Below are 27,699 nucleotides of genomic sequence, written 5' to 3'. Positions count from 1 at the left end.
CTGCTTTGGGAAAAATGTGAAGAGGTCAGGAAGAGGCGCCATCAGGGAAGGCTTTTGCAGACTGGTAGCCAGGGCCCATGCCACTTGAAAGCTGCTAGGGGCGATGGGGGAGGCGGGGCCATGCTGCTCTGCGTTGCAGTGCCTGAGGGGCAGTGGTGACCCGCGAATGATAATCACCGTTACACAGGCACAGCACCGAAGGTGAACTGCGGGAATCTTCATGATGTTACGTGAAATTACCAGAAGACTCAGATTTTCTTCAGAGACCACAAGACATGATCATGGTTTTAGTGAAATTCAGAGAATTTTGGATATTGCTATCAGAATTGAAATTGGTAGACACTAAAGGCCTTTGAAAAAATCTACTTCTGTATTGTCTACAGTGCTGAGAAAAATTTTGATTGCTCTATTTTAGTATTGAGTGGCAAAATACAGGAAGTAAAAGCAACAAAACAAAAAAAAAGACTAGGTTCCTCTTAGAGCAAAGCCTTCTAAATAATAGCTTTATTTATTCTGTAAACCTGGGGAAAGCACAAGGGATTTGGGGGGAAAAGGATGACCTAGACAAGAAAATTACCAACATGAGATCAACAATGAAGTATCTAGATAGTAGAACCTGTCCCAGAACAGAAAATGAAAGAAATCATAGTACTGATATAAACTTGTATTGATGTAAAAAAAAATTGCAGTAAATAGCATTTCTTTCAATTCCCATTTAACTACCACACTCATGTAAAGGATTTAACTACTCCTGTGGATTATTACACTGTCCTTCATGTTCAATATTGGTTTGGCCACAGCTCCATTATCATTTTGTAAAGGTCTGGGAGAAGAGGGAACTAGAGTTGGCCTCCTGCCAGTTTAACTCAAAGGGAAGGTCTGGACTTTTGAACTCTTTATATGTTTAGTATTTTTCCCCACTTCTTTGGTTTCTTCAAAGCTAGCACTGTAGAATTCATTGGGCTAATTATTACAGGTTCATCCAGAAATTCTGCATCACTTCCTACTGTTCCCTGGAACAGGTGGTGGCTGCTGTGACAGAATAGAAGCCTTCAGGATAAGACTTGCATGAAGCAAGATAAGATGTCATTGTTGATAGACCAAGTAACCATATGGGTGTGTAAGTGCCATATAATCCTCTTGTGCCACATAATCCAGTGACTGCAGTTGAAGAGGAATTCCCATGTCGAGATTTTTCACAGAGCCTTACTGCTTATTCCACCATAATAAGTTGAAGCTTTAAGAAGCAAACCCAAACTTAATCCATCCTGTTGGCACTTGGTCTTCTCTTTTCTAAATTAAATCTTATGTCTTCCCAGGAATTCTCCTACAGAGACCTTGTTTCTGTAAAAAAGAGCAGAAGTGTTACTTCTCTGTGTTTACCATTTTCCCATTGCCTTTTCTTTTACAGCATTCCTGATGGATTTGTGATCCACTGAAACTCCAAATTGCTTCTTACTCTCCTGTTGTGTAGGGACTTACTCTTCACTTGTATCTGTGCATTTGATTTTCCTACTTGAGTGCACATACCCTTTCTCAATTGCATCTACTTTTTATTCCATGCTTTTCTCAATTCTTAATTCCAAGTCTGGCCTCCCAGCCTATTTCCTTCCCCTTCTACATCAGTATCAAGTTTAAGTTCGTTAAACATTCTCTCTTTTCCTTCATTGAAGTCATAAATAAAGAACTGAGCAGTGCAAAACCCAAGGCAGATCCCAGCAAAACCAGGTTTCTTCTTCTCATTTTGCATCTTCTTTGCAATTACTTTGTCTAGACCACATATTTTTTTTAGGTAATTTATGAAAATACAACAGGAGACAGTTTCAGAAGTCTGTCTGAAGATGCATGGTATTTACAGCTTCTAATCTTTCCAGTAGCCATAAAAGCTTATTTTACACTGGTCTGACAATATTTATCCTTGAAAAAATGTTGACTATTACTCATCTCTTTGTTACATTCTGCATGCTTCCAGCTTGTTTGTTTGATTATGAATTGATAGGATTTATTGGTTCCCAGCAGACACCGTTTGGAACCAACAGACAAAAATGAGGTTGATTGCTCTGCCAACATTTCTACCAAGAGATTTTGAAGGGCAGCACTCAGAACTCCAACAGGGTCTGTGGCTGACTTCCACACACTCAAAGGTACCAATCCAATAAAACCAGTCTTGGCCAGATCAGCCCATTTAATACTCATTTACACAGTATATTTGTTTCATATATGTCACTCTACTCTTGCTGTAAAAAAACCTCTCCTTTTGGACCGCCTCTCCCTTATTCCTCTTTGAGGGAGATGCAGACCTGATACATTGCCAGGGCAGGAAGGCAAAAAAGAAGAGGGAAGAGAATCTTCTGTTTTAAACTCAATTTCCAGAATTATAGAACAGTTAGTAACATATGTGCTGTGTTCACATTGCCTGCAACTGCACTGACCCATTGTTGGGTCCATACAATCCAGATATTTTTGTAAGTTGTAAATTCCTTTACTCACAAATGGTATTTATAGATAGATAGAAAATAGTATTTAATACAGAGAGTTTACAGTCATTTACCTCATACCTTTTAGTGTTTCTTCACACTGTCTTTTTCTTACCTGGCTACACTTTTATTTATATTACATTTATTTCGTTAATGGAACTGCTTCAGCCATTGCATCTGTAAATGTTGAGTGTGGGTTTGGCCTTTAATCAGTTACACTAGCAGTTTTGCTAGCATTAAGAGTTTTTTTTCTCTCCTCCAAACCTGTAAACTCAGACTTGGATAGAAATTGAGTTGAAACTAGTATCTTTCTTGCTCCTGCATGCACAGCTGTAATAAAATGGTAATGGTCAGCTCCAGGATCCACCCGTACAATCAATAATTCTGTTCTCCCTGACTGACTTTCTTGAGGAACTCTGCTGCTTGTCTAAGTATAACTGATAGAGACATGCAGCCAGGTGTAATAAAAGGGGTTTTTGTTTACAGCCTTGATTCCAAAGAGGCATCATTTTCCACCCTTGAACACCAAGCACTTCACGAATTTCATCTAAAACCGTGCACATTGAGCAGGGAGCAGGAGACAAAACGATCTACAGAAATGTTAAACATGAGGTTACATCCCTCCTTCTGTGCGGTTTAGGCTCCTCTTTTCAGTTGAGATCTGTAAGTAGGTATCATTCCAGTCATCCCTTACAATAAAAAAAAAAAAAAAGGCAAAATGTTGAAAAAAGATTTGTTTAAAAATACTGCTAGGAGAGTAGTGTATTCTAGAGATGGATTGATGAGGTGTTTGCCCAGGAACTGGGAGTTTCTCTTCCTTTCAGCCTGGAGGGTTAAATCCACATTAGCCATGAGCCTTATACCTGTAAATTCTGATTGCGTGCCTGCTTTGTGTTTCTGAAGCAAAGCTACTCCAGGAATTGATTGCAAAACTGCAAAATTAATTCTCCTAGAAAAAAAATGATTCACTCAGTAAGGTAATAGAGCATTTCTAATGAGTGAGGTGTGAATTCTGCTTCCTTATCCCTGCTCCCAGGACTTCACACAATTGCTAGGTTAAACAAAGAAAAAGAAAAACTTAAGAAACAGCTAATGGAGTAGAGACCAGAATGTCTGATGGGAATCCAGATTTCTTATCTATGCCAGTATTAGAAGCATTTTCCAGAGCAGCAGTCAGAAGGTAGAAGAAATTAGAAATGTACTGTGTATTTCGTTGGGGAGGAACTACAGAAGGCACAAGTGGAACCACAGAATGTAGTGACAGCTGAATTAACTAAATCCTGCAGTGTATATAAAATGTAATTAATTTGTTGAGGAATATCTTTCTATCTCTGTGGATAAGATAATAGATGTACCTTATAAAACTAAACAAACTGATAGCAATATAGTTAATGCACTTTCCCCAAGAGTAGACACATACCTTAAGTAACATCGTATCACCTGGATGAGTGCTCTGACCTTCTTCACAAAGTCAAGAGCTGTTCCAGTTCATTCCCATCAGAGAGGAGCCCTTGCCAACAGTCAGCCTCATCCAGGCCAAGCCTGAACCCTAACTGATGATGCAGGCTGGGGCTGCTCAGATGGACATTGGTCTGGGGTCGGCCGGGGTTGCCAGGCTGGATCCATTGCTGAGCTTTGGTTGGAACAGCAAGGACCAAATAGATAGATGTACTGCTGGTCTGTACTGGCTTGGAGTCAGTGCTGCGTTCCGCAGTGTCTCCACAAAAGCAGAATTACATTGGGAGCTGTTGGGATTTGCTGAGCTAGTAATTAGGACTGATAATGCAGTGGTCAGTGGCTGAAGCTCAAGAATTTCAGGTGACAAAGACCACTCAGGTTGTGCTTTGGGGATGGCAGTAGTTGTAAAGCTTAAGTTCACGCCTTGAAATGCTTGCAGTGCTATGAAATGCTTATGTTTGATGGTAGTTCATGGTGTTAGTTAGACGTATGTTAGGTAGGAATTTATTTTTTGAGACTGACCAGTTGGTAGAGCTCCCTATTGTTGTTTCTGATGCAGGGGAAGTACAAAACATTTGCCGAGGTGAGTATAGTGAGTAGGGGTAAGCCACTCAGTTTTGCTCAGAGACAAAAGACACTCTATTCCTGGAAAATGCGCTGGCAAAGGATTTGACATAAGACTACAAGTTTCTGTTAATCTAAGAATGAAGAGAATGTTTTCGGTTGTTACTTTTCAGAGTGAAATTCTAGTGTGAAGGACAAAAGAAGATAATACTGGATACTGATGCCTGCTGATCGTTGTTAGATCTGCACAGATGGGGATGGAGTTACTCTGCAGATACACTGTTTATTGTGGCTTGGAGCAAGAATGATTAGATTGAAAGGCTTAGATCGCTCTTTCACAGTTTTGCAAAACTCTTAGTCATACCAGTTAACATGGTCCAGCTATTTTCTTCTTCTGATTGTACCTTCCAAGAAACATTTCTGTGAAACTTTTTTTCCTCCTACAACTTTGTTGAGATACTCTAAACTGAACTTAGTTGGACATCTCAAATTGTTTATGATCTATTCCTAGTTTCCTCATTGGATAGAGCAGGTGATTAAAGAGATGTAGTAACAATCCATCACTACCTTGGGGGCATATAATTGCTCGTAAATACAGTACTTTCTGTCTCATCTTTGTTTTCACAGCCTTGAATGTTTTTGTGACATACTTAGCTAGTAAGGTTTTATGCTTGGAAATATTGCAGTGTGAGGAAAACGGATGTAGTAGATCTTCATGCAATGAATCAAAATCAGGCACTGAGAGCCAACTATAGACTGTGAACCCAATGAAATCATTGGGAAAAAATTTCAGTAAATGCATAGCCGAGTGTGTGTTGGCTTTGAAAACTACAGGAACTGGAAGCAGGGGAAAAAAGATAAGGCTGACTTAAAAAGTACATGGACACCATAACAAAGAAATCAGTATTTCTCTTATAAAAAGGGAAAAAGGTGGAAAACTCCGTGAAGGAGAAATTTTGTGATGCTGTTGACCAGCAGATGGTACATGGTGGGCAGGTATTTTTTTACCTGTTTTTAAGCATCTGCTATAGGTGCAGAGCTACACATCCTAAGGTTCTGCATGCAGGTCTGTATTATCTAAAGTAATTGGTTATTATGTATATTTACTAATATTTGTAGTAATTCGGTTATTTTTTAACAACTGGACCAGTACCACAGTAGTCTCACAGATGAGGCAGGGATGCTTCAGCACCTGGTGGGTAGAAGCATGGACTACATTTGTAGAATGAAAGGGACGTTGGTACAGAGATATGGAGAGGGAGCTAAGTGAAATATCTGAAAAAAAATTCCAGACAGTGAGATGGCTAGCTCAGGGAAACAGCCTCCCAAGCCAAGTGTTTTTTTCATACTTCAAATTTGTCAGAAAAAATGCAAGTAAACACAAAACTGGTAGGAAGCTGTCTGCTGGCTAGGGAAAACAACCTAGATGATTTAATAGACATTTTGTGTCTGTAACATCTGGATTCAGGGAGTTAATCTGAGCTAGTGGCATTCCAAATCGACTGATCTGGTGCTAAATCAGGAAAACTGGGAATTCACAAAATGCATTTGCAGTCTGTTAGCATGTGTGTCCTACAGCCTCTCTTGCTCATGCTTCCTCCTTTGCCCCACTCCTTACTTGGCAATTTCTATATCAGACGGGTTTAAACCCTTCAGTCTTTCCTAATTGGTCGTGTTTACCCCATGTCTAATCATCCTATCTGCACGGTCTCCAATCATGTCAAAACTTTCTTCATGGAAACCCACCCCGAACTGCAGCTGCAGTCTTAGCAAAACTGAAAAAGCAAAAGGAAAAACCTTGTATTCGGTATCTACCTATTTGTGTGCCTTGGTGTGGCATCTGCTATTTTCATAACAGCACTACCTCATGGACGCTTGTGCAGACTGACCAACTAATAACTCCTGTATCTTTTTTAAAATCTGCTATATAGGCTATATCTCTGTATGCAGTTGATTATTTATGTCCAAATTTAGAGTTTGCAGTTAGCCTCATCGAAATTTCATCCTTTTTTTTTCTGTTTCTTCCATTTGGCTGGTGAGTCAGCAGATTTGGTGTCCTTTCCCAAGTAATCTTGTAAAAGTATTTAGTGGATAGAATCACCAAACATCATAAATTGGGACTAATGGCTCATTATGCCATACCCCAAGGCAATTAAACTTGTACTTTATTTAAATGGGTCTGGATTTTTTGTGAAGGTAAAAAAAGGAGCACAGATACTTCTTGTTGGTTGGGCAGAAATGGAGCCCTCTTTGTATGTCTAACTTAACACGCTGGGTTTTAAATGCTTTAATATAAGCCTGAGGCATTCTTGTATGATATTTCTAAGCATTTATTTCAAGACTTAGCTGTGATTTATAGCACATAAGCATCCTGCCCCACATTTTTTAATGTAGTAGAGAAGAACTTGAACCATCAGTGCAAATTAGGTGGCAAGTGGAGCAGAAGTCTTGTCAGTCCTCACTGGTGAGTGTTCCTCTAATGGCTCTCATGGTGGCTGTATTTGTGGTGGAAAGAAATACTTTCATTTGTTTGAAATATCTTTCTTGGGTACAGTTGCTTCATTCTCATTAGCCAGATCCTCTGAGGGACTTGCACAGGTACAAGAAAGTTGCTACTTTAATTGAATACCTTCACCTTCAAAATACTTGGCCAGATTAACTTCAGATGTTAAAAAACCTGCTGGCTGATAGAAGAATTACCTAAGCAGAAGTTACTTCCACCATTAGCCATCTCTCCTGCTTCTTCAGCTCTGGATTACGTTAACCTTTTCAGTTGTTTGACTGGTAGACTGGGTTGCAACTTTACAGGAGGGTATGGACTGCTTGTAGTTTCTACAGCACCTAAAGGACTTGTTATAAACAACTGACGTAGCTATGGCCTTTGGAACTTGCCAGAACACGAATAACCATGAAAAACTAACCAGTGGACCGAAGTGGTGGGAAGGCTCAGTGTGCGCTCGTAAGAGCTCAGCTGTGCGGCAAAGGCTTAGAAGGGAAAATACCAGGAAGGGCAAGTGAAGGGTGTGGTGAAGTTTGAAGTACTTAGTCTGGATGCATGGGATTGCACTTGCAAATTTATTCCCCACGTACACTATTACTCTTCTATAAACTGGTCAGTTTGCTGGTTTTCCGTACCAAGAAGATACGTTTCTCTAGAAAAATAACATATAGAACACCCGATTCTAGGTATGTGGGCTTCAAAACTTGAGAATAAGGAACTGTAATTTGTAAAGTATGCTTTTCCCCCAAAGAGCAACAAATCGTTGCTTGCTAAGGAATATATTTAATCAGGAAAGGAAGACATTAAACCTTATCTGCCATGTTGTGTTGTCATCACTGTCTGTTTACTGAATGAAATGTTTCTGTAACTACATATGAAAATATTTTTAGGCCAAATGAGTTTTTTACTGGATGGTTTGCTTTCTTTATACATGAAACCATACTGACTTTAAGGGAAAGAGTCTTCTGATTTGAACAAAGAAGTATAGTCATTTTTTTAAACGTTTCTATTTCCTTTGTCCATTGCAGAGATTATAAATTGATCTGAGGCCTTCAGGAATTGTTTACATAATTAAACTATTCTTCTCAAAGGTGTAAAACCCAAAGTTGGCTTGAGCAGGATTGCTCACTCCATACCTGTGTGAAGTGTAATTCAGTGTTGATTTTTAGTTTGGCTGAAGTGTTTATGCAGTGAAGCAGCTTGTCGTGATTTAACTTGGCAGGCAGGTAACACAACCACACACCCCACATCTAACACAAACAGCCATTTGCTCACACACCACACACCCCCCAACACAACCACACATGCATTCACTCACGTAACACACACACACACACACACAGAGCTAACACAACCACACAACCATTTGTTCACATCACACACCCAGGTAACACAACCACGCAGCCATTTGCTTACACAACACACACCACACGCACACTGCACCACACCGCACACACACCCCACACACAGCTCACAACCGTAAAGTCATTTGCTCACACACACGCCCCACACACAGAGCTAACACATCTACACAGCCATTTGCTCACACCCCCCCACATGCATACCACAGAGCTCAGACACACAGCTCACACACACCTGCTCGCACACATAGCCATTCACCCACACAATGCAACCCCCATGCAGAGGCATTCACTCACATATCACACACACACAGCACACAGCTAACACAACCACACTGTCATTTGCTCACACACTACACCAGGCAGATACAGCCATTAGCGTGCACAACACACACCCCACACACAACCATTCGCTCACAGAACACACATAGCTAACACAACCGCACAGCCATTCACTCACACACCACACACAGACACAGCTAACACAACCACACAGCCATTTGCTCACACACACACCATGCACACACAGAGACATTTGCTCACACATCACACCACACACCCCCCAGCCATTTGCTCACACACTGCGCACACACCTCCCCCATACGCAACACACAGACACAGCCATTCACTCACACACCACACACAGAGCCATTTGCTCACACACACCCCCCCACCACACACACAGAGCTAACACAACTACACAGCCATTTGCTCACACGCACACCACACACACCTCCCACACACGCAACACACAGACACAGCCATTCACTTACACACCACACACAAGCACAGCTAACACAATCACACAGCCATTTTTTTCACACGCACACAAACCCACCACACGCACAGCTAAGGCAACTACACAGCCATTTGCTCACATATAACACATACACAGACATTCGCTCACACCCCCCCCACCATTTGCTCACTCATAGGCCACAAAAACTGCTATTAACTCACACAACACACCCCCAGAGCTAACACAACCACACAGCCATTTGCTCACACACAACACATACACAGACGTTCACTCACACAACACACACCGCACACACACCAAGAGCTAACACAAGAACACAGCCATTTGCTTACAAACCACAAACCACAGACAACTTCCACACAGAGCTAACACAACCATACCGCCATTTGCTCACACACACCACACACACCTCCCACATACGCAACACACAGACACAGCCATTCACTCACACACCGCACACAGCTACCACGAGCCCACAGCCATTTGCTTACACAACACACACACGCAAATATTTGCTTACACAACATACACAGCTAACACCACCACATGGCCATTCACTCACACAATACACATACCAAACACACACAACTGCCACACACAGCCTTTCGCTCACAATACGCACACCACACACACCCTGCAAAGGCATTCGCTCACATACCACATGCATCACACACCTCCCACAGAGCTAACACAACCACACCGCCATTTGCTCACGCAAACACCGCACACACCTCCCACACACACACCTCCCCCCCCCCACACCAGACACAGCCATTCACTCACCACGCACACCCCAACACAGCCACAGAGCCTTTCGCGCACGCAGTACACACACGCACTGCCATTCACACACCACATGCAAAGCTATTTGCTCACACACCACCACTACCCCCCCACCCCCACCCCGAGCTAACACAGCCATTTGCTCACACACTACCCACATACCACCCAACCCCCCCCCATCACAGGCAACAGAGACACAGCCATTCACTAGCACAAAACACCACAGACACACGCAGGTAACACAGCCTTTTGCACACAGAACACATACCGCACATACAGCTAACAACCACACACGCACCCCACATGCAGCCATTTGCTGACACAACACATGGACACAGCCATTCACGCACAATACACACAACACACAGCTAACACAACCACACAGTCATTTGCTCATACAGCACGCACACACACACCCCACCCCCCCCAGCCATTCGCTCACACCACACACACACACACACACACACACACACACACCCCCCAGTGGGATGGGGGAAAGAATTGAAAAGGGGGAAAAAAAAAAAAGTAAATCTCATGGATTGAGTTTAATAGGACAGAAAAGGAAGATGGTAACAATAATGCAATTATAACAATAAAAATAAACCAAGTGATGAACAGCACAGTTGCTCACCACCTGAAGCCAATACTTTAGTTCTCAAGCTGCCCTGCCTCCCAGTCCAACCCCCCAGTTATATACTGAGCATGATGTCATATGGTATGGAATATCCCTTTGGCCACTTTGGGTCAGCTGTCCTGGCCATGTCACCTCCCAGCTCCTTGGGCACCTCCTCGCCTTCTCGTTGGCAGGGCAGTAGGAGAAGCTGAAAAGTCCTGGACTGCTTGGCAACAACTAAAAACATCAGTGTGTTACCAACATTATTCTCATCCTAAATCCAAACCACAGCACTATACCTGCTGCTAGGAAGAAAATTAACTCTATCCCTGCCAAAACCAGGACAAAGCTGAAGTACAAGACACTGTGAAGATAATGGTTGTCAATATTACCTACCTTTAAGTATTCACATTTTACTTCTTAGGCTATAGAGATGGTCTCATGTAACTAAAGGGTTTGTGGTTGCTGGGTTTTGGGGTTTTTTTTTTTTGGGGTGGGTGGGGAGAGGCGTTTGTACAAAAAAAAAAAAAAAGTTGGCTTCTTGACAAACTGTTCACAAGAACTTTACAATTTTCCTAAACTGAAATTTGTTCTTTGAACAATTTATGAAAGTATTTGGAATGTACTTTGAGATATGGTATATCTGTATTTTGAATGACCTTTATGAGTTTTAATTGCAGCCCTGTTCATACATTTCTACTCATGCTTGTACACATCACTTAAATATAAAAAAACCCACCAAACCCTAGTTTTTCTGACCAGACATCCATAATGACTCTCAGAGTACATCACTCTGCTCAACTTTCTTTGAACATATTTACTAGAAAATTCCTCTAAGAGAAAGGAACTTCATATAACCACAGGACTAGCAAACAGCACAAGTACTCATCCTCAGGATTTGGCATGTGTTGTGCCTACAGTATGAAGAATCTGTGTCACATCTTTCTAGTACTTCTGCATCCACTGATGCCAAAAAAATACCAATTTGTGGGACATGAAAACAAAACAGTTGGGAGGGGGAATGGGAGGGATTTAATTAATGTTGTTTCTGTATGGATTAGTTGTTTTATTCAGTTGAGCTCATCTGTGCCTAATTTGCATGGATATGATTTATTTGCAGTTTTTGAATAATGTAATTGGGTTCTTTGTTTCATTTGAAGGGGTAGAGGACCACTGAAAAACACATCTGATGTAATTAATGCAGCAAAAATGATTTCAGAATCAGGATCAAGGATGGATAGCCTAGCACGGCTGATTGCCAATCAGGTAGGTTATCTATGCAGCAATGCATTAAACTTTGTCACAGATTAATCCAACCACAGAACCTCCAAACCTAAGAAGGTCACTTACAAAAGTGCTTGTAACATTTTTAGATTTACCTGTCTGATTTTCCTTTTGGTCTCAATTTCTGAAGCGATGGATACATACCTCCTGTCTTAATGGTATGTGTAGATTCTCTTCTTCATACATATCAACATGTCTGTTTATATACATTTACAAACACACATAAAGGTACGTGTACATATATCACAGATAGGTATGTACGGATATTTATCTACATATGTACTTGTACATATATTTGTAAGCTTCTTTAAGCTATCAATGCAACATTTTAGAGATGCAGTATATATGAATATATATGTACATATAAACATATATACATTCATAGTCCCTTTAAGCTATGAACACAATATTTTAGATGTGTTTTAGACATTTTAGACACAAGTCCATTCTTGACGTCCTTGGGTAAAGTCCCAGAAACAACTTGAGTTGTTTCAGGTGAGTCAGCTTAGCTGTGGGAACAGGGGGGTGTTACATTGGCATGACCAGGTGCTAGCACTGTGCTTTGTAAGGTTACTGACTTTTCTTCTTTGACTTTAAAAACTGTTTTCCACTCTAATCTCTGTGTGTGTATGTTACAGAATCTGCTTTTCCTGTAACTTGTCTTTCCTATCTCTTCCCCACAACACTGGCCATTTCTGTGGGGCATTGATATCAAATGGTTTTCCATGAGTCAAGAGTTTTGGCCTCTGCATACTTGCAGAGGTGGGGTTTTTTTAGCATTTAAAAGAAATATGTATCATTATCAAACGCAAAGTGTTAGCGCTATATGGTCTACTTTATTTCCACTGGATTTTTAAAGCATCAGATAGGTCAAAAAACCCCCACCAAAAAAACCAAACCAGGATCTATGTAAATCAACACACATGCTTGTTTTCCTGCCTAGTAGCTTAGTAAATGAATACACCAAGCAACTCATAACATGCACCCTCTTTACTAAGTAAGGCTGGTTGTTTTGGGGTCAGACAGTGCCAAAGAAAAGAACGTAGTGACATGTCAGTGTGCAAGTATCAAATCTGAAGCATTTACATTCCTAGTCTTTGTGACTGCCTTTTAGGCTCAGGTTAGCATGGTAGCTGTCTTCCACAGCCTCACGTCCTGTCTCTCTTCCCCCATACACAATGCTTGCTGTTCTAATATCTATGAAGCAGCAACAATCTGTTAGTGTATTCTTTCATATGTCTCTGAATTCCAGATAACAAGACAAAGAATTTTTATTCTCAATCTATACAGTTGTGATCTGATTTGTGGGAAAAAAACAGGTAAAATGTCTTGAGTCCCCATTTCTGATTTTGATGCTCTTCCAGCACATCTCTCTTATCATCAAGAGCAATCTTGCCTTTACTCCTCCTATTACAAAGATGTGCAGTATGATCCTCTCATTCCTCAGATGGCTAGAAATCTTTTAACTTCTATAACCTTTTTTTCCTGCACCAAGTCATACTTTAACTTTAAAAAAAAACAAAACACAGGGAAGAGCTCTGAAAGTTAAGGTATTTGTAAAGACCAGCAATTCCTTTTCTCAGCTGTTGTTTTGCCAAATTTCCTGTGCCCTGCTCTCTTGGGGTCCTAAAATAAAATAAACTTTAGATTCCTCTGGGCTACCTAGTAGCTGTTCTCTGAATTTGGTCCAAACTGAAGGAACCCCCTCAAGAATTTGGTGCCCAGACTGAAACATGAATTCAAATGAGGTTTTTATGAGTGCCTTTCTCAGCAGTATTAATACTTTTTAGTGGAATATTTCACCTGTTGCCTTTTAGTAACATCTAAATTATGTGGAATTTTTATTCCATGTATAAATGGATTTGCATGATTTGCTTCAAAAGTGAGAATAGATAGCCCTACATTGTACCAATTTCCTTGCCTTCTTCCTGCACAAACTTTTCATGGCACTTTTTCCGCTACTTGCTATGGAGCTTACACTACCCTATAAATAAGTATCAACACTTCTGATACTGGCATTTAAATAAGCCAGATCACTTTACTGTTCACAATTGTCCCATGACTCAACTATTACTCTGTCTTTGCAGTTAACGGGACCACGTAATGTATGACAGCATTTTCAGTATTCAAAGCTACATGCAGGGAAGAAAAGCAAAAAAATCTTGCTCTATTTTCTCCTTCTAGTTTCAGACCTGAGCAAGAACCCAAAAGAAGCAATCACTGCGTAATGAAGAATCATATGTCTTTGACCTTTTCATAAAACATTTTCAAATTAATTATTTTGGTTCATACTCCATGTAAGTTCAGAGACTAAAAATTGAGAACTGTGGAATTACATCATTCATACAGTTTTTCTGTAGGGAGGAAAAAACCCCAAAACCCAACAAACACCACCACCCCACCCCACCCCGAAACTGTGTTTGCAGTATAACTCATCAGCCACAACAGCACCTCTCTGATACCTTTTTCTGCATTTCAGATTTTTATAAGCTCCTCTTCCTGCGTTTGAAGGAAAGGGACACACTGTGGTACAATTAGTAGAATTCAGTTGTATTTCATGCTGTATTCACAGCACTTTTAATAATAGAATCATAGACCATCTAGTTCCAACCCCCTGCCATGGGCAGGGACACCCTCCACTAGACCACGTTGCCCAAAGCCCCATCCAGCCTGGCCTTGAACACTTCCAGGGATGGGGCAGCCACAGCTTCGCTGGCAACCTGTCCCAGTGCCTCACCACCCTCATCGTAAAAAAATTTCTTCCTTACAGCTAATCTAAATCTACCTTCTTTTAATTTAATACCATTACCGCTCGTCCTGACACTACATGCCCTTGTAAACACTCCCTCTCCATCTTTTAAGATGACTCAGAGTTAACAACTGAGAAAAATAATCACAGTAGAGCATCAACATAATCCTAAGCAAATTAATCACAAGTACATTGATAATAAATTTAGTTTAAAATAAGATTGTTTCACATTCATTGTCAAATTCATGACCTAAAAGCCCTAAGATAATTAGGGCAGTTAGTACATCCTGATTTTAATGGACTGTGCTGTCGATTAAGATCTTTATTAAAAGCCTCCTCAGTATTCCTGTTGGTTTTCGCCAGGAGGTGCTGGTCCGTTACGATCCCAGTAAGAAAGGCACTCAGATTCTGTGAGGTGTCATTTAAAATGCTATTTGTAGAGCTAACACTGTAAGGAAAGATTATTGCAGCTAATCTTACATCCTTTTCAGTGGTGGGAACCTCTGGTGGTGTAGCATCAAACAGGCCTCCGATCTGTGCAGAGCATGCTGGGCAGACCCTGTCCACTGAAGAGATTCCTCCATTTTGGTCATTCAAGCTATTATGAATTAAATTATTGTCTTACAAGGAAGCAGTAATTTCCACTGTCAAACAGGCTGTTCACATGAGAACTTCTTTCTGCAGTCCTGGATAAAGGCAAGGATACACAAGTGTCCCAATCACCAGAACCAAGGGGAGCTGCCCACAAGCTCCTCTGCTGCCAGACGTTAGCTAAGCGCATGCTACAGCCAAGGGATTTGTGCACCACAGCACAGCCTGAAGGCAGCAGAGCATGGCAGTAGGCCTGGCCTGACTCGGGTGGGTCACGAATCCTCAATGTACAGTAGTCGCTCAGTCAGGATTATACATCAAGGCACTAAAATGTTAACTACTTTTAACTTCTGGAATTGATCCCTACCAATATGAAACAGCTCTTTCTATAGCACCAGATAGTCTCCTGACTTAGCTGCTGATTCCATGTACTTTAGAAAAGTTTTCCTGAAAACAACATTAAAAAGCCATCCTTTAAAATGATTAGCTGATAAACGTGATGCAAGCAAATGTGCCAAAAATATCTTCTGATTACAGGATCTTCTTACCTAAAAGCTTACAGTTAACAAATAGTTACAAAAAAATTATACATTGATATTTACGGTAGTGGGCCTGTGTGTGATTGTACCCAGTATTAATCACCAGGAAGACAGATTCTAGAGAAATGCTACTGACTTTGTTAACAAAGGGGTGAAATTAAAGCAACGCAAAGTGTTACTTAATCTTTTGTGCCACTGCTATGCTTTTCACTTGGATTATGAATGTTTTCACTGTCTTTTTTAATCACTGCATAATTTACCAAATCACTTGGAGGTTTCTGTGGCTATAATTTCTATTAGGTAAACCACCACTGCATCTTTTGGATGCAAGTCAGTTCTGATCCCGTTCTTTTGGAAAGCCCTTGTTAACACCTCACTGCCTTCAATATGTATGGGAAAGAACCTCTCCTAATTTACCAGGATCTCTAGCTGAGAATGTGAGACACGGAACTAGTAACCATCAATTGCCTTTGGGATGATTAAACTCAGGATTTATTAATGGTCCTTCTGTTGCAGCCTAGTGTCTGGTTTCACTAGTGAGCAAGTGTTGCTTGTACCAGGTGCTTCTGAACAGTATGTAGAGGATTCCTTATGGAGTATCCTCTCAACAGAGTACATTTCTTTCTAACATCTGTTTATGGTTGACTGAGCTATGCTATAAGGCATGAGGCTTTAATTAATTTTTGTAGTGCTTTATCCTGCTTAGTGTAGCATGTTTTCTGTACTCCTGTAAATGCCTCTTCTTTATATTGTGTTGGTTCCTGCCTTGATTGTATTGTCTTGTAAAGTTGTATGGGTAAAGTACGTAAAAATGAGCACGCTTGGTCAGACCATAGGTTCATTTTGGCCAATACCCTGTTGCTGACAGTAGTTAATAATCAGTATGTACAGAACTTGGTGAGATAATGGCATGCATTTCATGATACTTCCACAATATGGTCTCCCAACCTCCAGCAGCCATTCAAGAATTTTACTTAATGAAACATATTTTTTTATTCACTTAATACATTAAATAGTCCTTGATATTTTTTCATTAAGTTGTCCAGTAACTCTTTTAACCCATGTAAGCTTTTAGTGTAACTATTATGCAACAAAGATTTCTGCAACTTAACACCACAGTGTTAAGAATCATCTCCTTTTGTTTTGAACTCAGACTAGTTACTTTTAACAACCTTTTGGTTTTGCATTGGAGGAAAGAATACCTGTCGGCATGAAAATCTTTGTTGTCCTTTTCCTATTTTCTTATGTGCCTTGTAGTGGGCAAAGGAGGGGAAAGATGCACCATATATACATGGGGTAGTAACGCTGTGTGTATCCCCTGAGTTGTACAGTTGCATAATTACATTTCAGAAGTCTTTTCCTAATAATGCCTAGCATTTGCTCTTTTTGAATGCTACTGAGTACTGAACCAGTGTTTTCACAGAACTGCTTTAGTCTCAAGGTCTTGTTCTTGAGTGGCAATTTCCCAGTCTTTGATGCATTTCATCTTCAGCATTCCTAAAGTGCTACACATTTCTTCTCTAATGGTATATAAAAGGAAGACAGTAAGTGTGACTGGCCTGCCAATATTATTATATAAAAAAGTACTATATAATAAGGCTAAATTATTCTTGTTTCTGAACTTCTGTAATTGACATTGTCACTATTTGAAGGGGATGAGACTCTATATCAGCACCCTATCTGCCTATGTCTTGAGTTTTTCCGGGGGGGGGGGGGCGGAAATCACAGTGTATTTTAAGAAAAGAAAAAAAATGGAAGAGAAGCATCTTGTTCTAGGAAATGCACTAATGCACCCTGTCTTGATATAATTAGTTCTGATGCTTAAAGGGATTATAGTTGCTTTTGACTGGAAGGACAAATTTTTATTAATTAAAATTAAACAATGAGTATTTCAGTTTTCTAAACAGTCACTGAGATATCAGTATTTGAATACTGGTTTGTGCAGTTCTTAAAGCAGTGTTGATTAAGGAAGAAACAAAGACGTATTTTAGTATAGTTTTCCGTAATACACTAACACTTTGAAAACGTCACACATACGAAAGAGAGAACGTCAAGAAACTTCTCTTTTTCTTCCAAACTATGCCGAGTACAGAAAACATTTTAGTAAGGGATCTAGCAGAACACGAGGTAAGGACTGACATTAATTCATATTAATTCAGAATTGTTCACTTTAATCTTGGTTATTCATTCCTAAGTCTAAAACATGAACTTGTTTGCTTAACCATACATATTGCGTAGTCATGAAGAGTAGAATCGTCACGCTCGCATTTTAAAAAGTATCAGCTTTCTTCAGCAAAGCCAGTAGTTTAGGAAAATAGAATAGGTGCTTTTGCTGACTTGTGTCAGGTTTGGATTTAAATCCATTGACCACAATTCCGTAAGACAAAATGGATAACTAACTATACAAACCCATAGATGATTGTCAGCTGGCAGGAATGTAGCTTTTCTTTTTTAATATATAAAGTTGAACACAAATTCCTATCAAAAGAAAGTGACCATATTTATAATGTAAGTAAAGCCCAGAGGCTAAAAACACATCTCTGAAAAACTGTAGGGATCTATTTCTTATTTAGCACGCTCACTTTTTAAAGCTGTGGTAACAAGATAGGGACTCACCATTTACCTAAATATCTCCTTATTCTGCCAGAGCAATGAAAAGCAGCTTTAGAATACATGCATACCAGGCTTTAGGTGTCTAGCCTGGTACTCACAGAGCAGTATTTCCCTTCCAAGTACTCCCAAGTATTTTGGGAGTTCACAGAAGTGACAGTAGAAAGATGCTATTTTTATTAAAAAACCTGTGGTGTTACAAGTATTGAAATCAGTGAAATTTTTTGTAAGACATTCTTATTTTCCTGTTCACACTGATACAGAAGATCTGCAGATCAAGCTGGAATAAACTCTGGATACAACACAAAAAACCACAGATCATATTATAGAACATAATTTTATATAAATGTTAACAGTGCTCTGCATTTATGTTTATATTTGCCCACATAAGTATCACTGTTAATGTAGGTATCCTCTTGAAATCATAACCTCTTAGGAATTGAAGGGACAGCAATTATTCCTTACATTAAGGAATTTGTTTAGAAATATTGCTAAGGCAAGTGCAGTGGTGTTAAATAAAAAAGTGAATACGGGGAAGTTTCAGATTATTCAGAGCTTCTCCAGTTACATTGTTGAAAAGCTTCACAAGAGGAATGAACTACACAACCTGATACAGCTGCAGTGAAAAGCAGTGCTACACTCATGTACAACTGAATATTCCTCAGTGAAGTATTAATCTGATGTCTGAGATGACATTTTGAATTAGCAATTGCTGATGTGCTTTATTAATTGCTCTTTTCCTAATCTTCAGTGTCCAGACCAATCGTGCAAACAGGATTTGTTGGCTTACCTAGAACAGATCAAGCTTTATTCCCATCAGCTCAAAATCTGCAGTCAAGTTAAAGCAGAAATCCAGAATCAAGGTGGAGAGCTCATCATGTCTGCTGTAAGTAGAAAAATGTTGTAAGTTACTCTGTGAATCAAAATAAAATTTAATTTGAGTTGTGCTTTCCTTGCAAGATGTTCCAGTGTAGTCCTGTATCTTGTTTTATTCCCCACTGTTTTTTACACTCACTTAACATAGAGAATCTAAGACAGTGAAGCATAAGACTTAAAAAGAATAGCAATCACTTGTGGGTTTTTTTGTTTTAAATTCTCAAAACATATTATTCTTCACTGTTATCCTGGAGTAATTTGGTTTTAAGTACTGTAACCCATTTTTAAGATAGTGGTTCATTTACTCACATATATGGAGTATGCACGTATGTGAGTCTGTATGCAAATCCCCAGAGATGTACTTCTAGTTCACAAGGAAATGATGAAGGACATTCTACATCTCTACAGCAATAAAGGAAAGAGCAAAGTGACTTGATTCTTGAGTAGATGTCTTGATTTTGCATTAATTTAAGAGTCGTTAGTTCCATTACAGCTAAGTATCATTAGCCATAGAAAAGATAGTGTTTATGATTTTGTGGGACTTTTATGCATATGTCCTCAGCACAAATCTGATCACAGGCATTCATATAATGCCTTCACATATTCTTTATTATTAGTGTTACTACCTGTAGCACATGGGATTATGATTTCAAGACATAAATGGTATGGAAACCAGGTAACAAAAGCCTCCCACACCACATTCTTACCATTTCAATACTTCTGTCTTTATGCTAACTTCACATTCACATAGTCTGGAATATATATATCTCTCTCAAACTATTAGTACATTTTATGTGGTTTATAAGCTAATCAGCAATGAAGCCTCTATTGCTGATGTGAGATTTGAAACACTGATTTTTGTAGAATCTTTTTGTTGGCTGTTCAAATGATAATTCAGAGACCATATTTAAACCTCTGAAATCTACAGTTAAGTAATTTTGAATTGAATGTATACTTTCTGAAACAAATACTTGTTTTCACTTGGGTTGTAAATTAATCAAGTTTATCTTCATTATCTATTTCTTCTTCCTTTTTGCAAGCAGTTCCATGAGTAGCATGGGTTAATAAAGCCTGATTTCATTGTTTCATGCCCTTTGTGTATGTGTCCTCTGCTATCAGTGCTCTCAACTTCCCCGTGTTGTCTTTAACCTACCTCTGGTGGTCCCACACAACAGAAATCCACGTATCCCTCTGTGCTTAGAGGCCTTGTGTCAGTACTTCATTCTCCGACTCAGCTGCACATAAACTACATCTTTCTTAGAGTACTAGTGCTAGAGATCAGCTATTTTCGAAGTTAAAAAGTTACCAGAGGGCTCACAAGTGATTGAATGCACAACACAAATAAATAAACCTTATTCGCTTGCAAAACTAATTAGAAGATAGAGCTTCTTGCACATCACATTGTATATTCTGATTTGAATTGTCCATTACTTCGGCAAATTTGGATTCACATGGATCCCTGACCTACAAAAATCTGCATACCACCTGATACATATAATCTGTAATTATCTTCATCCTGTTTCCATTACTGAGCACAACCGATGGGTGGACTCACTGCAAGAAATTTTGGAAGCCTAATTTGGTTCTTGCTCATCTTTTCTCCCACTGTAATGATACTCACATTGTTTTCTTTACCATTTTATTGTGTCAACCATATGTCAACAGGGGGAAGTACATAATCCTGGTGCAAAAATGTTAATTCTGAAAAGGAAACCCCAAACTTAACTTCATTCGTAATCCCAGAGAGATGGCTATAGATCTTAATCCTGTTTCAAGAAAGGAGGATGAGAACATACACTGTGTGCATCCAGAAACTGCAGTTCAGGAAAGCAGTTACTTGTACTGATCTTAACTCAGTCCCAGTTCAATAAACACACTTAAACAGGTGATTAGCTTGGAGTCAGTGGAAATTAAGAACATGCTTAGAGTTCTGGACAGTTGTGGAAGTGTTATGTGGAGTCAAGGTGAGATGCTGTAAATTCTGGTTGATGTTCTGTTAAAGCAATCTTGGAAAATGTTCCAACAGTGACTGTATTTTTTTTTAAGTATGGGTGATACAGTTAAGCCTATAAAAGAGAGAAAAATTGTCAGCCACTGCTCCAAGGAAGCCACGCTCTCAACCAAACAAAACCTTTTAAAGTCAGTGGAGACATACCTGGTGGGTATCAGTGGTTCTAAAAAGATTCTGTAAAATTTAAAAAAAAAAGGCCCGCTGGTCCAAATGTCTGTTATTGGGAAGGACAGGGTATTCATCATTGACTGTGCTCAGCTGTCCCTTTTCAATTACAGTTGTGGTTATGTGAAACCGCAACCAAACCAAACTCTGACGGCTTTCCTATAAGGTTTGTCCTAATCTATATGTAAATGAACTGTTTGTGTTTGACTTGATTCAATTTTAGGAGAATATAGGAATTAAGAATATGTTGTGTCAATAAAGTGATAAGCAGAAAGGGAGAGAAATTCACTACAGATACAAAAAAAGGCTGATTATTGAATTTTTTTTTTTAATGCTGGTGCAAATTCTGGCTTTAAAAGTCCATGTGGAGGCTTCAGAATTTGATCATGTTAGGTTAGCTGGCCTTGGAACAAGTGACAAAACAAAGTTCTGCATAAGCAAGCACAGAGGCTCTCTCTTTCTTGCTTCCCCTCCCCAGCCCCGAGGAGATCTGGGAGCGTAGTAAGGAAAAAAACTATAGAAAATAGGCAGACAGGACATTTGTGCCCTGATTACCTGTCAGGTATCTGGTCAGGCAGCTGAATTTCACTCTTCTAGCCAAAAGGGGGTTTATGGTTTATGCAACACTACTAAATCTCCAGATTTTGTTCACACGAAATCAACAGCAAAGTTCTTTTTTCAAGGAGTCAGAACTGTAGTTGGAATAGGATTATATTCTCCCCAGTCCTCATCTTCTCTCATTTAGCTGTTTATGTTAATAAAGAATGAGAATCAGAAAAAGCGACATCAGGCATGATTAAGAAAAAAAAAGAGTGTATGCCCTTGCAGGTAGGAAAGTTTTCATTATGTATTAAGTAAAAAAGTCACGAGTTTCAAAATATCTGAAACTCTATCTGTCCTCTGGATAGTGAAGATCTATAGGAAAAGTGTATTAGAAAGGGCATTAGGAAATAGTCATACTTACAGGTTCCTCCATTTTTTGCTTTCACTGTTCCCCTGCGATTTCTCTCTTCTGTACCCAGGTACATGTGTGTTCAAGATTGAACTACCTGAATTTTGGTCATACCTCAGCTCTCTGTTGTTGGCTCCTCACAGTTCCCTTCTGTTGGCTCCTCTCTGGCTCAGGTGTATGCAAACAGAAGAGCCGAGGAGGAAAGCTCCTCTCCTGTGAGAAATTACAGATTTCCACATTCAGATGGTTAATACCAACTTCCACACTGGCAAGTCAACTTTGCTGTACAAAGTGAGAATGATTGAGCAAAAGCCAGTGACAGACCAGAAATCCACACATAAAAGCACAGTTGTATGGATGTAATGTGGCACTTACATCCACCCCACACTTCCCATCATCCAATAGGAAGAAAGAGCTGTGCACAGAGATCTTGGATTTAAATCAGCCTCAAGCAATTTTAAGGGTTTTTTTCCTCACAAGTAGTGGTTCATGAAAAAAATTTAAAAATCCTCTACTGAAGCCTAGAGACCAAGTCAGAGGAAAGAACAGAGGGATGAAGAGCAGAAAATGTAGTGTTACTCTATCACATATTTGTAGATCTGTAAAAGAAAGAACTATCATCTTGAAACACAGCTAAGACACATCATTTGTCTTACCAGTTTCTTCTGGATGATGCTATGGAGGAAAAAGTAAAGTAGACATAAAATGGAATTACATATTAACCTTATTTACTACTATCTAACAGTAGTCAGCAATGCCACAGTATAAGGGCACCTGTATTTCTGGAATATTCATTTCCATTCATTTCCAACAGGAAAATGGATTCTCATCTATAGAAGCACTGTACCTAAGGAGGTACTGGTGACTGCCAGCATAGTTCAATTTGGGACTTACTCCCACAGTAACAGAGCATTATGCATATGAAAAAGTATGTTGTAATCCACAAACGCAGCTCACAGTTATTCAGTCTATATCAGATTATCATCTTTAGTTGTTTTTCATGTGTCCCCCTGTGCCCTTGTCTTTGTCTTCCCTGTAACACTCCCTTAACAACCCCCCCCCCGGAAAGTTTCTTACTGAATACTCCTGCTGTGTCATTAGTGTAGGTTACATAGGCCAATTTGCCTGGGGTAGCTGGCACACTTGAGGAGTATCCAGCTGCCAGACTTCCTAACTGCTCTCCTCAATTAGTGGCTTTTTGACCTCGGGCCATATAATCTTGTAGTCTGTTACTACAGTTATGTGGACACCTGCCTTTCTCACAGTCCTTCCCAGAGCTCCAGAACCCTCATTCTGGTCAGTGGCACAAGAATGCTCAGAGTTGTGGTGGTTATAAAGGGTCATGTACAGAAAAAGAGAGGAAGAGATGTATGAATCATTAGCTTCTAATTCATCATTCACCGTGGGTTTGTTTTTTTCATTCATTAAAAATTCCTTGATCAGTATTTAAGTCTTTCATGCTCCCATAAAATACTTTCTTTTTTTTTTAACAATGCAGCTAGCATTGCCAATTTGTAAGCTGAACAAGTAAAAATGGCGAGGATTCAGTAACTCTTCAGTAGGTGTGATTAAACAGGAAATGTACAATTCCTTCTATTAATTAGAATAAATTTGTGCCTCTTTAGGCACAGAATAATGGAGTAACATTTGCAGTATGCAGATTGACAGTAATTGCATTCATTTATGTAGATAATCTGATAATTCATTTACAAATACTGCACAACAATAGGCTTCCACATTAACAGCTTGCTTTTTTCCCAACAGTGGCTTTAAATAAGAGGAATTATATCACAGGGCAGAAAAATTAACATATCTTATATGTGAGCATCATGGTCTCTTGACTTCTACCTTGCAATTCTGGTTTGTGCTATTTATAGTCATTATCTTCTTGTATTTAATTTTATATTGTATTTGGCAAGGGAGACAAAGCTTTTGGCCTTAAAAAGGAAACAAATCTGGAAGAGAGCGAGCTTTCAGAGTTACAGCTTCACAGAATTTGATAAATGGGATGGAAAGGATCTCTCAGGTTAGCCAGCCTCACTGCTGCACTGAAGGCTGTTTCACTCTACTTTTCCTGCAAATGTCTCATTCGATTTATCTTTGACTCTTCCTGTTGTTATCTCAAGAACCAGACTTAAGTAAACAGGACATAAGTCCACATTTGTGCCAAATGTAGGTGCTTTAATACTTCTAACTTCATGCTTCGGGGCTGGATTTAAATGTCTATTTCACTTACCAAGTTAGCACTGAGTTCCCATGCCAGTTAAATCAAAAGTTGCCTGCATGATACTGCTATGAACATGTTTCAGCTTTTAAGGCTATACCACAGGTAAAAACACACACAGTCAAAGTTATAAGCTGGCATATAGAAAAATACAAGGTAGGATATCTGTAGCTGCCACACCTTTGGCTGACACAGTCCCAATCCTTGGATAACTATAGCCCAGGAAAATGTTGTCTCAGCCAACATGCAAGGACTGTGGCAGCTGACAAGCTGCTCAACGCCTTCGTTATAGTTGGAGGTTTTCAGTTACTGCTAGAGAGGAGCCACACAGCAAGAGCTGGCATTTTGCTGAACTCTTTAAGTAAGAGCTGCTCCTTTGGCAGGGGAGGGGATGGGGAAAAGTGCATTTCCATTCCTGTTACGGTTTCTGTTTGGGTTTGCTTTTTCCTCCTAAAAGAGAAGTCAAGATGGGCAGAATGGCTTCCTAACTGCAGCTCCTGTAGGACTGAAGAATGGGAACAAAGGCCTAAGCGGCAAGCTGGCAATCATATTGAAATATTAGCTACTGTAACAGCCCACTTGATTTATTACAGGTAGACAGTTTGTTCCACTGACTTCAGTACCGCTGTCCTGCTTTTACTGCTGTGTGACCTTCAGTGAAAAAATTTCTCCTTTGCTTTAAGTCCAGAGCTGCTGTTCTGACAAAGCTGACACCTGCATGTGCCAGAGGTACAGCTATTGCTCCTTGTTCGGACAGTTTCTTTCTCCTTGCTGGTATTTCTCCACGTCATTGGGAACTTGTAGTTCAGTTTGTTTGAACTAATGGTGGAAGGCTACTTGTAGGGCCTTACACTATGCATAAAATTACTTATATCAGTATTTGATTCTGAAAATAATAACATGCTTATTTTCTAAAAGTTGACGTTAACACCTAAGAGCTGGTTTGTTATTTTAAAGTTTTCTGTTACTGAGAGTTGACAGAAATGTTTCACTGTTTAGTTTTTTAATGTAGTAACACTACCTCTTTCACTGCTTTTGCCTAGCATATTGCTGGTAGGTGCATGTACAGAAAATTCCTGGCCTTCGGTAGCAAAACAATGTTTTTTCCTGTTACTGAGTTGCTATTGCTTTCTAAACTGCTACCGAGAACTAATTTAAAGCAGCAAAAGTATTACTGGTAATGTACACTATGAGACAGTTAACTGTTCCTAATAATAATTACTTTGCTAATTAGCAAAATCAGGATGTATTTTATAGTTCTCAGCCTCCGTACATGTAAAAAGATTATTACAACAAGCACTCCATTTCTTCCTGAACTAAAGCAACTCTTGGAAACAGCAGTGAAAGGATTTGTAATAAACCATTATTCTCTTTTTCTCAAGGACCTGTTTTTTAAAAAATAGTTTCCTTTTTTTTAAAACCTTCCTGCAAGTGAAAGCAGCAGTACTTCGGAGGGACTGAGCTAACCGCCTGTCTAAGCATGTTTCATTATACTGTTTCAGGGAAACAGTTTTACAGTGCTTAAGTTGTTTATCATTTAACTTGGACACAGGGCCTGGTCTAATTATAGGACTCAGTTTCAGTTCTTTGAATCTCACACAGCCTGAAGCAGATTCTGGTAATGGTTAGTTACTTAGTTCATTAGATTCAATTTCCCCACCCAAAAAATGGGTAACACACAGAACAGAATTTAAACATAGTGGTTCAATTAAGATAAATTTTTAGTAACGAGCCTTGTTTCCAAAAGAATTTTAAGTTCAGACTTCAAACCCTGATTAAGGAACTGTGTATTTGATGATACTCAATTCTTAGTTTTCACCTGTATGAAAAATGAAAGTCTGAACTGTAAATAGCAGTTGGGAGATCGTAAACAGCCAATTGATAAAACTGTGCTCAAATAGTAAAACTTCAGTCCCCTGCAAAAAAAAGAATTAATGCTCACAACAGACCAATCCAGAGTACCACAACTGGGGTTCTAGCAGACTTGCACATTACATACCAAGAAATGTTTTGTGAGTGTTTAGCGTAGTCTCATAGCTTTATTCCAGAGGGCAATTGTCTGCCGCTTCTTTATGTTGAAGAGACAGCGTCTACAAATCTACACAAAGAATGTGAGTGGGAGACTGACTTGTTCACATGCTTTAAGAATAAGGACATTCTGTATTTAACTGCTACAGAAACAACTCCTACTAACAAACACACGAGAAGGCAAGCATTTCATAGTACACTTAACAGAAAAATACTTTGACAGAGGAACAGTTTAAATTCTAAGTCATGATTCTCTTAATCATTCTGAATAATACATAAAAATAACTGACCATATCAGTTATTATGTTGCTGAACTTCTTCAGTAATGGATTGCTGCTACTGCCAAGACATTAAATTATTTTACAAATGTGAAAATGCATGTAAACAAACTGAAAATAAAGTTTCAAAATTAATTTTTTTTCTGAACTCCCTTTTCTTCAGCTCTGTTACTCAAATGGAGAGTTTGCTTACTTGCACACAGGACTCATTTCAGAAGAGGAATGCAAGTGCTGGAGACAAGAGAGGCGATTTCAGCATAAGTGCTGCCAGTTTGATTTTTGGTGATGCGAAGTTACAGTGGTTATTGAATCATTCTGTATTCCTTTTGCAATGAAAACAAAATACTAACACTCACAGGACAGATGACCTATTTAAATGAGGAAAGATATGGCAAGGGATGCTTTTCCAAAATGCTTTAATGAGTTACTGTCCTGACTGACACAGTCAGACCTGTGAAATGTGCAGGCTGTCATGTTGTGTCTCCATAGAAAGTGCTGAAAGAGCAAAGTGGGAGTCACGCAAAAGTAAAACAGCTTTTAGTTTGGGGGTGGTTTATTTGTTTGTTGTGCTAGTGGATCTTTATGTACCACTTGCTACACATTGAAGAGTATACAGCTACACGTCTCGAACTTAAATGCTCAAAGACTATTTTATCAATTTTTCATTTATGCCAAGTTTCATTTCATCAGTTTTCCTAGATATGAGACCTTGAAGAGCCTGCTGAGTATCTGAGAGAAAAGCGTCCAAGTGAAGACAGTCCTTGAGCATGGTAGATTTATAGAAGAACAGTAGATTCACATCAAACTCCGTAATGTTACTGGCATTGAAATACAAAAACAGCTGCTCTCTAGAGACAAAAAAAAAATACTAAGTGT

General features: G+C 39.4%; 1 protein-coding gene and 1 long non-coding RNA gene across 10 annotated transcripts in view; one reads left to right on the top strand and one right to left on the bottom strand.

Annotated features, from left to right (window-relative positions):
- CTNNA3 (catenin alpha 3) overlaps nucleotides 1–27,699 on the top strand; it is a 512,461-nt gene that overhangs the window by 477,582 nt on the left and 7,180 nt on the right. For 7 of the 9 annotated variants that reach the window (XM_075758850.1, XM_075758851.1, XM_075758849.1 and 4 more), the window contains 2 exons: nucleotides 11,677–11,782; nucleotides 19,041–19,175. In XM_075758850.1, coding sequence (XP_075614965.1) covers nucleotides 11,677–11,782; nucleotides 19,041–19,175 — 241 coding nt within the window. The remainder of the gene's footprint in view (nucleotides 1–11,676; nucleotides 11,783–19,040; nucleotides 19,176–27,699) is intronic. The other 2 variants (XM_075758852.1, XM_075758855.1) reach the window with 1 other exon arrangement.
- LOC142602647 (uncharacterized) lies at nucleotides 488–19,847 on the bottom strand. Its single transcript, XR_012836405.1, has 2 exons — nucleotides 19,080–19,847; nucleotides 488–1,344 (listed from the first exon to the last, which is right to left on the bottom strand). It is a non-coding gene; the product is annotated as an uncharacterized LOC142602647 (long non-coding RNA).

Source organism: Balearica regulorum, chromosome 7 (assembly GCF_011004875.1).
Source record: "Balearica regulorum gibbericeps isolate bBalReg1 chromosome 7, bBalReg1.pri, whole genome shotgun sequence".
Lineage (NCBI taxonomy): Eukaryota > Metazoa > Chordata > Aves > Gruiformes > Gruidae > Balearica > Balearica regulorum.
The sequence above is the reverse complement of the archived record's forward strand: the minus strand, read 5'-3'. Positions and strand labels throughout refer to the sequence as shown.